The 14,054-nt window shown below is 40.5% G+C and overlaps 1 protein-coding gene across 1 annotated transcript; it reads right to left on the bottom strand.

Annotated features, from left to right (window-relative positions):
* Positions 1 to 2,094: 2,094 nt before the first annotated feature.
* Positions 2,095 to 6,740, bottom strand: LOC112174667 (putative disease resistance RPP13-like protein 1). The gene is made up of 4 exons (XM_024312491.2): positions 6,037 to 6,740; positions 2,465 to 5,922; positions 2,247 to 2,333; positions 2,095 to 2,138 (listed from the first exon to the last, which is right to left on the bottom strand). The coding sequence occupies exons 1-2, from the start codon at positions 6,549 to 6,551 to the stop codon at positions 2,487 to 2,489; spliced, it is 3,951 nt and encodes a 1,316-aa protein (XP_024168259.1). The 5' UTR covers positions 6,552 to 6,740; the 3' UTR covers positions 2,095 to 2,138; positions 2,247 to 2,333; positions 2,465 to 2,486.
* Positions 6,741 to 14,054: the final 7,314 nt, after the last annotated feature.

Here is a 14,054-nt window from a genome sequence, read left to right as displayed (position 1 = left end):
ATGCATAATCCTAGGAAGTAGTAAAGCAGCAGTAGACAAACTAATCAATGGAGGAGATTCTGGGAGTGATTGAAGGAGGAGATTGATTCTCTTTAACAGCCCCCCTCAAACTTGGCGGTCCTGAACGGACAAGTTTGCCGGAAAAGAGAAGATGACGAGACTTGTGAAGTGGCTTAGTGAGCAAATCTGCCGGCTGATCCTTGGATGGAATGAAACAAACCCGATGACTACCACGAGCAACCTTTTCACGAACATAGTGGTAATCAAGCTCAATGTGCTTGGTGCGTGCATGAAAAACAGGATTGGAAGCCATATAAGTTGCACTTAGATTATCACAATGTAACAAAATGGGGAACTGAATCCGGGCACCAAGCTCATATAGTAAATATCCCAACCAAGTAGTTTCGGCACTGGCATGGGCAAGAGAGCGATACTCGGACTCGGCACTAGAGCGAGCAATGGTAGGCTGCTTTTTAGAACACCAAGATATGAGGTTAGAACCGAGGTACACAAGATAGCCAGATGTTGAGCGGCGAGTAATGGGACAGCCGGCCCAATCAGCATCAGAGTAGGCAGATAGAGCAACCGGTTGACGCTGTGGTGTGAACAGTAAACCATGAGCAAGAGTGCCTTTGACATAACGAAGGATGCGCTTGACAGCGACAAGATGAGAAACACGTGGCTGGCTCATAAATTGTGAAATCGTGTTAACTGCAAAGGCAATGTCAGGGCGTGTGATGGTGAGATATTGCAAGGACCCAACAAGTTCACGGAATGTGGTAGGGTTCTCAAGTACTACATCATCAGTGGCATGGAGGTCAGACTTAGCGGACATAGGTGTACTCACAGGCTTACTGAAATAGGAGATCATGCTTGGAAAGAAGATCATGTGCATACTTAATTTGATTGATATGCATCCCATGAGAATGAGGAGTGACCTGTAAACCAAGGAAATAATGGAGAGGACCTAAATCCTTGATGTCAAAACCATGCCCAAGAGTATCAATAAAACGTTGGAGAAGCTGATTACTGCTACCCGTCACCACAATATCATCAACATAGAGTAAGAAATAAATTGTGTGAACCCCTTGACGATAAATAAACAGAGAGGAATCAGCAATACTTTGAACGAAACCAACAGATAATAGAAAAGTACTCATTCGATGAAACCAGGCACGGGGAGCCTGCTTCAGGCCGTATAGGGCTTTGTTGAGCTTGCAGACATGGGAAGGTCGTGCCGGATCAATGAAACCTGGTGGCTGAACCATATAGACATCTTCCTTGAGAATGCCATGAAGAAAGGCATTCTTCACATCCAATTGGCGGAGGGACCAACCGCGAGACACAGCAAGTGTAATCACAGTACGAATAGTTGCAGGTTTAATCACAGGGCTAAAGGTTTCATCATAATCGATACCTTGCTGCTGGTGGAATCCCTTGGCTACTAGCCGAGCCTTGTAGCGCTCGATCGAACCATCAGACTTCCACTTAACCCTAAACACCCACTTACAGCCTACCGTATTCTGTGTTGGGGAGGAAGCCACCAGAGTCCATGTGTTGGTCTTCAACAGGGCATTGATCTCCTCTGTCATGGCTGCACGCCATTCGGCTTTCTGAGATGCCTGAGAGTAGCAGGTGGGTTCAACAGTCTCAAGGAAGGTGAGAAGAGCCCGAGGCAGAGGATACCGGACAGTGCCATCAGTGAGTTGTCTGAGCTGACGAGTTCCGTCGCGAAGTCGAGTAGTCATGGGATGAACCGGTGGAGGATGAGTGACTGGGACTGGATTGGAAGACTGGGCGGCGTCGATGGCCGAGGCGACGACCGGAGGAGGTGCAACGACTGGAGCTGGAGTTCCGGCTGTTCCGGCGAGGGAAGATGCAACTGGGGTAGGAGACGCCGCCACTGGTTGAGCTACAGGAGGTAGGGATTCTGTCGTCGGAAAAAGAGGACGTCGCCGACTGTACTGGAGAATAGGCGCCGGCGGGGACTGAGGAGGACGGGAAGCTGACAGCGACGGAGGAGCACGGGATGCCGGCGGCGACTGAGGATCACAGGATGCCGGCGGCGACGGAGGAGATTGATTCTCTTTAACAGGACGAGATAAAGAACATTCTTCAAGTTCAGATAAGAAGAGAATCTGTACAAAAATGGAAGCAGTAAATCAGAAATTGGCTACTAGAGTTAAGAGGTGAATAAAGCTAAATCAACTGATGGTTCTCCAGCACTAAGACATGGCAATCTTAACCTTGGCCTATCTCTGTCTTAACACATGGTTCTCCATCAAGTCCAAGAGTTGAGACCCTCAAAATTTTTGTGCTCATTTTGTAAGATGCTGCATATGAAGAAACAGGGCAGAAAGAGGACTCATTACCCAGCTTTTCAAAGAATCAACTGACAACGACATATATATATTCTCTCTACTATGTCAAGAGCAAAGACCAGAAATTGGGAAGTGCGACACACCGTAGGAAATGGCATGTCGTAGTCAATCCAGTTTTCTGACTTTTCTCAACCCATCGATCATTATGAAGGGGATGTGAGCAATCTTGCGCCAATGTTCGCCACTCATACTTCGGTACCGCTCCTTAAGCCAAGGACAACGCACAATCTGCAAGCGTTGAAGAGAAGTGGGTAGCCCACTATCTGGCAAGCACCGGAGCGCAGAGCAGTGGCAAATAACCAATTGTTGAAGAGAGTTGAGATGGCCAAACCACTTGACGCCGTCAATGGTCTCGCCCTTCAGATTCCAGATCTCGAGATGAGTGAGAGTGCTGGGCAACAGCCCCTCCGCAGCAAACCAATATTCTGCCCTCGCAAAGTCAAGTCTCAATTTTTCAAGAGAGGTGAGTCTCCGGAGACCCTCGTTCAGATTTTGCCCACTCTTTTTATCCACAGTACAGCCCATGATGACAAGTGATTTTAACTTTGACGGGAATCCCCCTTCCGGAAAACATTCCAATCTTCCGCAATCTACTACCGACAAAGACACAAGAGATGGGACAAGGGAGTGCATTTGTTTCGGCCATGCAATGAGTTTCCGACATGCTTTTATCTCTAGACTGGTCAAGTTGGGTGCATGCAACACTCCATCGAGAAAAGTTGGACACTCAAGTCCACCTCCTTCTTCATAGATAAAATATTTGTCACAGTTCTCTAATCGCAACTTATTCACGGATAAGAGTCTAGAGTCTAGTGATAAATTAATCCCATTCAAGTCGACCTCTTTCAGCATCGGGAAACTGTCAACCGCTAATATCCCGATAAGATCTGGACACCATGATAGAACAAGCTCCACAAGATTAGGAAAAACTCCACCTTCATTATCGTCACCTCCAACACAACATTCTTTATTTTCTCTTTTGGTTACAACATAACACCATTCTTGCCACCTCCACATATTGTCGAATTTTAAAAACCGTAGACATCTAAATGGTTTTTTCACACTAGTACTAGTATTGCCGTCACCATAATAGAATTCAGAACCTATGGACACCACTTCACCTAACCCAGAAATATGAAGCTCTCTGAGGTAAGGTAGCTGTCCCAATGGTGGCAATGAGGTACAATTCACACAATCAACAAGTTCAAGATAAACAAGATGACAGGATTCGGAAGAATAATATTCTGACCAACCTGGAAACATTTTGCCTCCATAATCTTTAATTGTAAGCCTTTTCAGTTTCAGGTGAGGTTGGAGCTGCTCAAGCACTTCTCTTTCCTCTACCATATCGCCTTTTTCAATTGTATATTTCCAATTCAAATTTAATTCGGTAACAAACTCCTTGTCCCTCACAATGTTGGCTACCAAAGCGCTGCCATCCACAACATTCTCAAGCCCTGAAATACAAAGTGTTCCACGCAAATTTTGAAGCTTCTTTAGCTCTAAAGCATTATGGCCTTCGGTATATTTGTCCAGCACAAACTCGGTTAGTATCTGCAGGTCCTTGAAATTACCCATATGTGGTGGCATCTTTTCTATCTTTGTATATTTAATATCCAGATGCCTCAAGCTGATCAATCGTCCCAACTTGGTTGGCAGTTCCACAAGATTTCGACACCCCCGCAACAATAATGCTTGCAAATTATACAAAGTACAAATACTATTAGGTAACTTTCTAATGGGAGTTTCAGACATGTCCAAGTGCCTTAGATGTTTCAAGTTGTCAATCGAATCAGGCAATTTCATAATATCATACAGTGATAAATTCAACATTCTTAAACATTGTAGTTTTGGCAATACCTCATGTAGTACTTTTTGGAATTTGTCTCTATAGAATGTCCCCAGATAGGATGCATATTGAGGTACAGGTAGAAGAGTGCGCAAATATTTAGCTTCATGTATAGCCTCAAGTCTGGCAAAGCTATCACCGTGTTTCTCCATATATGAGAAATGACGAGTCTCCCTCAAAATGTTGGGTGATTCACTATTCTCCCACCTAACAGAAAATTCTCCAGATACAAAATTTGCTAAATCCTTGATAAGGTCATGCATGATGAAGTGTTCGGAACTTGATGAACGTTGGAAAAATGACCTTGAGATTAGATCATTGAAGTACTCTTCCCCAACTTGTTCTACCAATTTCTTCTTTTGGGGTTGCAAGAAACCTTGGGCATTCCACAATAAAAGCAGTTCTGATTTTTTAAGTCGATAATTCTTGGGAAATATCGAACAGTAGCTAAAACAACGCTTGAGATGTAGAGGCAAATCCAAATAGCTCAACCAAAGAGATGGTAGAATGTCATCACTCTCCTCCTGCGTCAATTCCCAGATGTCACTATCCAATATGCTTTCCCATTCCTCAGGAGATAGTTTAGAACATAAGAGACCCCCAAGTGACTTAATAGCCAAGGGAAGACCGTTGCACTTTTGAACAATTTGTCTACCGATTTCTTCAAGACGTGAGCGTGCACCAACATCTGCATTTTTGAAGGCATGTTTTTCAAATAACGACCAGCTATCTTGCTCAGACATTGGCATGAGATGGTGAGCTTCAAGCCTACTCATCTTACGTGCAACATCTTCATCGCGTGTTGTGACAATGATCTTGCTTCCATGTGCTCCAGACTGAAAGAGACGTGTTAAGAATTCCAACTGGCTATAATTCTTGTTCCAGATGTCATCAAGAACAAAGAAGAATCTTTTCCCCAACAAAATGTCCTGCAACTTTGATTGAAGCAGATCTAGGTTCTTGATTATGCAAGCTTCTAAGGTGAGGGACTCATAAATGCTTTGCGAGATCCTAAGGATATCAAATTCTTTTGAAACGCAAACCCATGCTTGGATGTGAAAATGTTGCTTGACTCTAACATCGTTGTATAGAAACTGGGCGAGGGTGGTTTTTCCGATTCCACCCATACCCACGATAGGAAGCACACCTATTTTATTGCCAGTCTCATCATCTGATAGCAATAATTTAATGAATCCTTCTTTCTCCTCATCTCTTCCATACACAGAGTCTTCTACCAAAGAAGTTGACGGTATTGTTTGTGATACCCTGTATCCAGCACTTGCTTCCATATCCCAGACATCTCTTCTCTGCTCCATAATGAAGTCTAGTCTTTCAAGAACTTCCTCTACCTTGGGGTATATTAAAGCTGAGTCAAAAGCATGAGATGGAGGAGTAGAGCTATGCTCTTGTTCCTTACTCGTGCTACTCCCATATTCGCGTTCTATCTTTTGCCTCAGCGCTTCTGTTTTGATCTCCTGCAACAGGTCCTCAGCATCATAGACAGCTTCTGTAAGCTCATTGAGCCATGCCTTCACAGTTGGGTTGTTCAGTTGCTTCCCCTCCGCGTCGTTGAGAACAGGGTTAATAAACGACAACTTCTTCTGTAACACCTCCTGGACATGGGTCAGGGGCACACGACCTAGCTTGTCTTGAATCTCTCTAACAATCTTTTGGATGAACTTTGACTCGTGCCTACAAATTGCAATCAAAACAAAAATATATCATACAAGCTAGCCGGCTATGAGCCTATCAATTTCAAAGAATTAGAATTACTCAAGGCTTTAGTTGTGATCTGAATTTACATACCCGTCAGCTTCATTTTCTAAAACCATGCCTGCTAGATCTGCAACTTCTTTAAGCGCTGCCCGCCATCCATTCAACTTCTCAGGGGATTGAGTTTTCTGGTGTTCAGTAAATGCTTGTGCAACACTTCCAGTCTGGTTCCTCAGATGGGATGGATCAACGTGGTAGAAGACCGGTAACACGACATGATCGGAGGTCCTCTTGCGTTGAAGGATGATGACAAGCTCGTCCAGACACCATCTGGAAGAGGTGTAGTCTTTCGAAAACACAATCACAGAGCTTCGTGACTGTTGAATGGCTTTCTCAAGCTCCTCCTTGATATTTTCACCTCTTTTGAGTTCAGGGTCATCCCGAAAAGTTCGAAATCGGGCGTTGAGAAGGGCCGTGTGGAGGTGATCAGTGAAGTTCTTTCGGGTGTCTTCACCTCTGAAGCTGAGGAACACGTCATAAGCAAATCCAGAAGAAGAAGTAGTATATCTGGAAGGCGAGGCCTTGTGGTGACCTCGGAACAGAGCCATGGATGAACCAACAAAATTCTGCTCAGGGAAATCTCAAAATTTTGGTGGTTTCTCAGTTGAGTGGGAATTGGGTTCCAAATTCCTTTCTTTCTCTCTCTCCTTTTGCTTTTGGTTCCAAATGCAATTGGTGGAAATTTCGGCCCTTCCTTTTCTTTTCAGTGAGATCCCCCATTTCTTGTTCTATTTTCTAAGTACGGTTTTTCTATTGTGCATTGCTGCACCGTGCAGCGTCAAACTGTTCATCACATGGGCTGCACGTAAAATGATTAAAAAAAACTGGAGAGAAGTGCTTGATTTTTTTATGAAGCGGCTATGAATCGATCACCGGCCGAACCCTCTTACCCAAGAAACCGATCGTACGGCAGAGAGATGTGAAGCGTGCGAGTTGGACGGATGAATATTGAAAGGGGGGACGTAGGAGAATGTTCAATAATCAACAAACAAGTGGGATCGATTTAATATTTGATGTCAGTTTCGGGGTTGTAATCGCGTCTCCATATATATTATCCATTCTGGGGTGCGCTTCGGGGTAATCATTAATGGTTTAGTGTTTCTTCTGGTGTCGTTAGTTGACCAGTTGTGCGATCGCATGTGTCGCTGCAAGTGTATAAGTTCATGAGTTTACCACTCCTTCTGGTTTGTTTTTCTTTCTGGCTATTATATGTGTTGTTGCAGTTCTATATTCATTGTGGACGTTGAGTATTATTTTATCGAGTGTTGAATGTAATCTGAAGAGTGATGGCAAGCTGTTTTGCGGTTACAATGTCAAAGTGAAAGTTTAGATATTTGAATTTGGGCTCTCGTTATATATATCATTACTGAATTCTCACAAGGGATGCGAAAGGAATTTGTAAGCGTGGCATTTCAGGTGTGAAAACGTTTATTGAGCAAGAACTTGTGGAAGAATCATTAGTCATGTCTTAATCCGGCACATGCGTATTGCTATTATTGTAAAAACCAGAATCTTTATGGATTGAACTTAATTAAATTGCTTCATGATTTTGATTTGTTAATGTCAAATATCCTACTGATTATTTCTCGTTTCAACAAAGACCAACCTGTTACTGTCCCCATTGGTGTGTCATCTGATATCGAAGGGATAGAGTATTCACAATGTTGTGTGCAGTGTGAAATTCATTGTATATGCAGGGTGGTTTATTATCGTATCCTATATGAGTTAAATCACCCACACCCTTCTCCGGTCCCTAATATTTTTTTCAAGGGATCCAGCTCCTCTAAAGTGAGAGGGTTGTGAATTTATTTAAATTTCATAAAATCCACAGTTCCACACCCTTTGAGTCATCTAATGGTCAAAGAAATTGCCACATCAACTAAGAGGATTTTTATTGCTTTTCCTCTCAAACATACGTTTATTCCATCAAACAAACAAAAAAAAGTTCCACGGCAAAATTTCATTCTTTTGTCCTGCTTCCTTTTTCTTTTCTTTTTTCTAAATCCCTCCACAACCAAAATGAAAAAAAAAAAAATAGAAATCATTGCTGCAAATCCTCCAAATTGCATAGAGCATAACAAAATTACAAGAAAAAGAAAACAACATTAATCTATAATCTATTAGCCTGTTGATGTATTGAATTATTGATATGAGAAAGTCTAAAGGAAAGCTCAAATCGAATCGAAATTACATGAAAGAGCCATACATATATATATATATATATATATATATATATATATATATGTGGACAACATAGCCAGTGAGATTCAAATATGAGAAGATTTAGTCGTTTAATTTCGTTTCAATTAAAGAAAGGAGAACAGAATTAGAAAGAAGATACAGAATTTGGTTTCAATTCATGAAAGCAGGATTAATTTCGTTTGTTTTGGTTAATAGAGGACGACTGCATTGTTTTTTATTGAAGAGTCAACGACACCGTTAGCGTCAGTTTGAGAAGGAAACCATAAAGTTAATTCCAACTAATGTGGCATTTTTTTTTACCATTGGATTACTTGGAGGATGTAGATTTTATGAAATTTGAATAAGGGTGCGGCTATTACCACCCTACAATTTTCTTAGTTCACCCTACAAACATTTGAATTATTGAAAGACTATATTACCCAAGTGTAAAATGACTAATAAGTACACTAATTTTCTAAAATCCAAATATGTAAGAAAAAATAAATATATAAGTAATTAATTAAATAGAAAGACTACTTAATTTCTCATTGAATAACATTAATCTTTATCTTCTCAACCCAAATTTGAATTTATTACTATTTTTTTTGTCTTTTTGTTGCCTCCTCATCGTTAATTCGTTATTCAATTCACAAAAATATTACCTATAACTTCATCAAAATCTTTGTGAACACCGAAAGTAAAAATTTAAAACACGAAGAAAAAAATCAATCTCTTCTTCATTGATCATAGTTGTAAATTTACTAATCTTTTTACATAGATTGAAATAGAGACCACTGAAATTCCTTATCAAAAAAAAAAAAAGAACAATGAAATTGAAAGAAAAATTTTTAAAAATGGGAGTAAATCAGATTATGATTTTATTAGGAAACTTTAATAATTTTATTTTGTTTTTATGAGTATAAATTAAATGAGATATTTTCGTTAAAAATATTTATTTTCTAATTGGATATGTCATATAAGGATATTCTTGGAAAGAGAAATGGGTTAAATAAGTAAATCTAATAATGGAAATTAAAATGTAGAGTGTAATGAGCAAGTAGGGTGAACAAAGAAAATGGTAGGGTGGCAATAGCCGCACCCTTTAAATAAATTCACAGTTCTCTCACTTTAGAGGAGCTGGATCCTTTTTCAAGAACGTTCAGTGAGTTGCACTTTTAGGCGCTGATCCTCCTGCACAGGGCCGGTCCTAAGTTTTTCAAGGCCCTGGGCGAAAAATATATATACATCAATAAAATGAAATGAAAAAAAGAAATTTTCAATAATTGACATCTCCAAAGAGAAGCCAAACATCAGTCTACTAAACTTTGAATGTAAATACTAGCTTGAGCATAGAACAATAAAATGTAGAATCAACTTTGCTCCTTCTTATTTTTCCTTTTCTGCTCAAGATCGACTTGGAACTCCAACTTCCAATTGCACCTAATATTGAAAATTGAAAACGAATTAGCAATCAACAGAACCCAGAAATCAAGTAACCCAAAATCAAAATTGAAAAACACCTAATACGTATTTTGATTTGTACCTCAGCCTACATTGATGGAAACCCGAAGAATTCGTATGAACACCATAGAAGAACATAAGCATAGAGAGGAGAAAGAGTGGTGATGATAAATGATGAGAAGAAATTGAAGGATTGAACAACCATTGAAACCAATTTAAAGAGAATTTGCTTGATTTCAAGGTTTGGGATAGAGTAAGAGACGCTGGAATAATGGCATCGTGCGTGCAATTAGAAAAAGAAAGAAGCAAAGATGCTGGAATAATTGCGTCTAATGTTCCTTACTTATATATATATATATATATATATATATATTAAATCTTATTTTAAAAATCTTGTGCCCCCCTCTTTGTTGTGCCCCGTGCGGTCGCCAATGCTGCCCAACAGCAAGGCCGGCCCTGCTCCTGCAACAAGTTGTAGAGAAATTAGACTATCCTTCTTTCCTTTATTTTTGACCGAGGTTGTAGCTCTGGTTTTGTGCTGGGTTTTTTTTTCCTAAGAGACAAGTAGTACAAAACCAGTATTGTTGAAGATGGTATTCGAGCTTCATAAAAAATAAGTGTGTTTATTGTATGATGGATCTTATGTTACTTAATCCAGCAAAGGCAGGAGTAGAAGATTAGCAGGCCTCAGCAACTACAATTACAACGGATGGGTTTTACCACAGTTGAGGAGGTTTGGAACGATGAGACCCAAATGTGGAACTATTGAAGAGTTGTTTGCCAATACTCAAGCCTGTTGGGGTAGAGATGGTGATATCACATACCTGCATTTCCAATGTGACATTGATCACTGAATCAGTGGAACGCTTTGAAGATACAGTTGTGGTCCATCAACAAATGAATGTTGGTCCATCTTGAAGAATAAAGCAGAAGATGGGTTTCACTGCATTCTTATATGTTCTCTCTACTATATAGAAGACCTGCTTAGCATCTTCAGTTTTATCACCTTTCATTTTTGTGATTTTGTTTTGTGATGTTGGGCTTTTCTGTATATTTGTAGTCGCAATATTTGAAATAATGAGAATTGATGAATAAAGTATTCAAAAGAAAGAGAATCATAGCGGATGTCGATGAAATGTTACCGTAAGAGAAGATATGTTATTGAATTGATAGTTGATGATATTGAAGAAACGTTAAGGAGGACGACGAGATTTGACGAATCTGAGACGAAATGTAACGATAGTTGAAGGAGTAGTTTATCTCTCGAATGACGGTATTGACGAAAGGTTACGTTTGTGGACACGTGGTGACAATGGTTGACAAATGTCGATGACGGTTGCTAAATTATAATAGGTAAAACATCAGTTTTTCCACTTGAATGATAGTTAACAGTGTTGACGAAAGTCTGATCCTGGTGATGAATCTTGACGATACTACACGAAAGATTACGAGAGTTGAAGATTGATTTTCATCTATTGCATACTAGTTGACGATGGTGGACGATAGTTGACAAAACATTGTATATATCACTGTGCAAGAGGATATAAATGGGTTTCATAAGGCCAAAATGAATTCAAAAGTATGACGAAGGGAGTTAAATTTGCATTTACATGTTTACAATATTCATATAAACTCATCCAACGGTCGGTCTCTGTGATGACCTGGATTTTCATTTTGTAATTTTGGTAATTAATAATGGACTGGTTGTACGAATAATTGTTATTAGGCTTTATTCGTAGGTTGTATGTGGAATGGAATGGTTTTCGTACGTATAAATATTTGAATTTCACAGTTTAGGGGGTCGTGTGAAGTTTGACTTTTTATATGTTGGGATTCTCGGAAAACTTCCTTCACGAAAGTTGTAGAGCGCGTCGATACGAGTTCGTGGACATGCGGAACGCGTGAATCGGAGTCCGTATGAGGAAGTTATGGCTATTGGAAGAAGTTTCCATTTTGGTATATAAAGGAAAAATCAGTTTTTTTTTCATTATTCCTCATTTCCGTTTCCGGAAGTTTTTATCCTCTCTCTCTTCTCTCTCGTCCGCGCCCTCAGAGTCGAAGTTTTTCGACTGACCCGACCCGAACCCGGCATTCCGACCCGACGTTTCCGGCGAACTGCGGCCACCTCCGGCGACGAAACTTTCCAGACAGGATCGCCTCCGCCGTCTGGTCGTCCCTCTGGTGTTCTCTATCGCCGATTCTTCTCCACGGCGGCGCTGCAAGGTGGTGCAGCCTTGTGTTTTCGGACCCGGCCGGAAAACACAACTCCGGCGACCTCGTGGCTTCAGGCTTCTTGGGTTGAGTTCAGAACAAGCTCCCTGGTCGATCCTTGGTGGTTGTTTGGATCGATTCACGTGAAAATTCGATCAACTCAGATTGGATTACTATTCACGGCTTGTGAGGTAGTTTTCGATCCCTTAAGCTTGTTTTCTGACTTCGATCCAGTTATGAAAGTTCACAAGCATGCTTAGATGAAGCTTTTTGATGTTGGGAGTTTTGAGAGATTTTGAGTTTTGGCCGGCGGCGGTGCGCCACCGCCTGTGGCGGCGTTCCGGCGGTGTTCCAGCCATGTATGGGACTGTTTCTGGTATTATATGTCTTTTACTCGTCGATACGAGCGTTTCGATATATAATATGCAAATTTTGGAGTTCGAATGGATTTGTTTTGATTTTTGCCGTTTCATATCGGTGAATTTATTCGATCCGTGAGGATACGAGCGTCCGATCGACTTGTGGTTTGTTCACATCGATCGTGGACGTATTCCGAAGACTTAGGGAGGTCTCGGATGTGGTTTTGCCTCGATTGGCACCACTTTGGGGATTTTAGTTCAAAAACAGGGGTTTCGAACTTAAATCAAATGTGAATCATTACTAAGTTGGAACCATATGTGAATAGGTACTTGACGAAGTATTCAGACGAGTGGTTGGTGATAGTTTTGGTTCGGTTCTGTATTGAAGACGCAGCAGGAGTTCAAGGTGAGTAAATCTCACAAGGACCTTTATGAACAGAAATACCATTATTGTTTTGGAGTTAATTATTTAACTGCAAACTATAGTTGGTATTAGTGGGCATTCCTGAGCGAATGACTACATATATATATATATATATATATATTTAGATGAAATATATATATCCTTGTGAATGATTGTGATGAATAATAATATGCATGATGGTGTTCATATTATTGTTAAATGCGACTTTTCAGGAAACGATATTATAGAAAAAGATGTTTTCTATTGTTTGGAAAGTATTGAGCTTGATGTTACATTTTGAGTCAAGCGTGACTCATTTTAGATGTATTGGTTTTAGTATCAAGGGTCACAGATGGTGAGCAGGGATTAGGAAAACCGAAACTAGGTGTTGTAACGTTTTTAGGTCAGATGCGACTTACTTAACGTTGACCTTAAGACCAGATAGGGTCTAAGAAGATCTTACGTCACAGATGGTGATAGATCATAGATAGTAACAGGTTGCAGATGGTAACCTTGATGTTTGACTTCATGACCTGATGGGGTCTGAAGATCATGAGTCACAGATGGTGATCAATGGTTGAGCTGAGACCAGATGGGGTCTAATGATTATAGGTCACAGATGGTGACAGGTTGCAGATGGCGACCTTGATGTTGATTTCCTGACTAGACGGAGTCTGAAATCATATGTCTCAGATGGTGACAGATCACAGATGGTGATAGATCACAGATGGTGATCAAGGCAGGAAATAGGTAATCACGTTCTGGTTAGGACGAGTGATTACAATTTCAATAGGGTTCTAGTTTATCTGCCATGATAGCTTATGGGAGTAACAGTCGAGGTTGCTTGAGACTCATAGGTTCGCGGCTTAAAGGAGAGTTCAGATGGCATTCTTCTTTAATTGTCTAGATGAGACTTGAATTGCTACTTGATGGTTAAGTTAGCAAATAGGATATGGTCATAGCGGTGACTCATGTTGTCCTTTCTGTGGAAAGGATATTGAATGTTTGAAGGATTCATGGCTGCATGTTTCCTTAAGTAGATTGATGTGAGTTGTTGATTGATGTTCATGAGTTACTCATACGAGCTTGAAGAAGCTTACCGGGTTTGTTGTTTGGCAACCCCGGTGCACCATTCTTTTGGTGTAGGGGTTAATCCTGCAGGTCAGGAAAATCGTGGCTGAAGCAGAGGCAGCTTGTTGGCAGCTGAACGGGTAGGAAGCAAATTTTGTTGGCTTTGCCATTGTTATGACTTCCGCTATGTAGTAAGCTCTGAGGAGCATTTACGCTTTATTTTGTGATGACAATTTAATTCGTAAATTTGTATAATATATAACTCTGTGGAGCGAGTGTATGTTATCTTGGATGATTCAGTGTATCAGTAAGTACTTGTTTTATGGGAAAGATGTTCCAGGTATTTGTATTGATGACTGAATATT

The sequence above is a fragment of the Rosa chinensis genome, chromosome 1 (assembly GCF_002994745.2).
Source record: "Rosa chinensis cultivar Old Blush chromosome 1, RchiOBHm-V2, whole genome shotgun sequence".
NCBI classification, from domain to species: domain Eukaryota; kingdom Viridiplantae; phylum Streptophyta; class Magnoliopsida; order Rosales; family Rosaceae; genus Rosa; species Rosa chinensis.
Note: the sequence above shows the minus strand (reverse complement) of the source record. Positions and strands in the feature narration are given on the sequence as shown.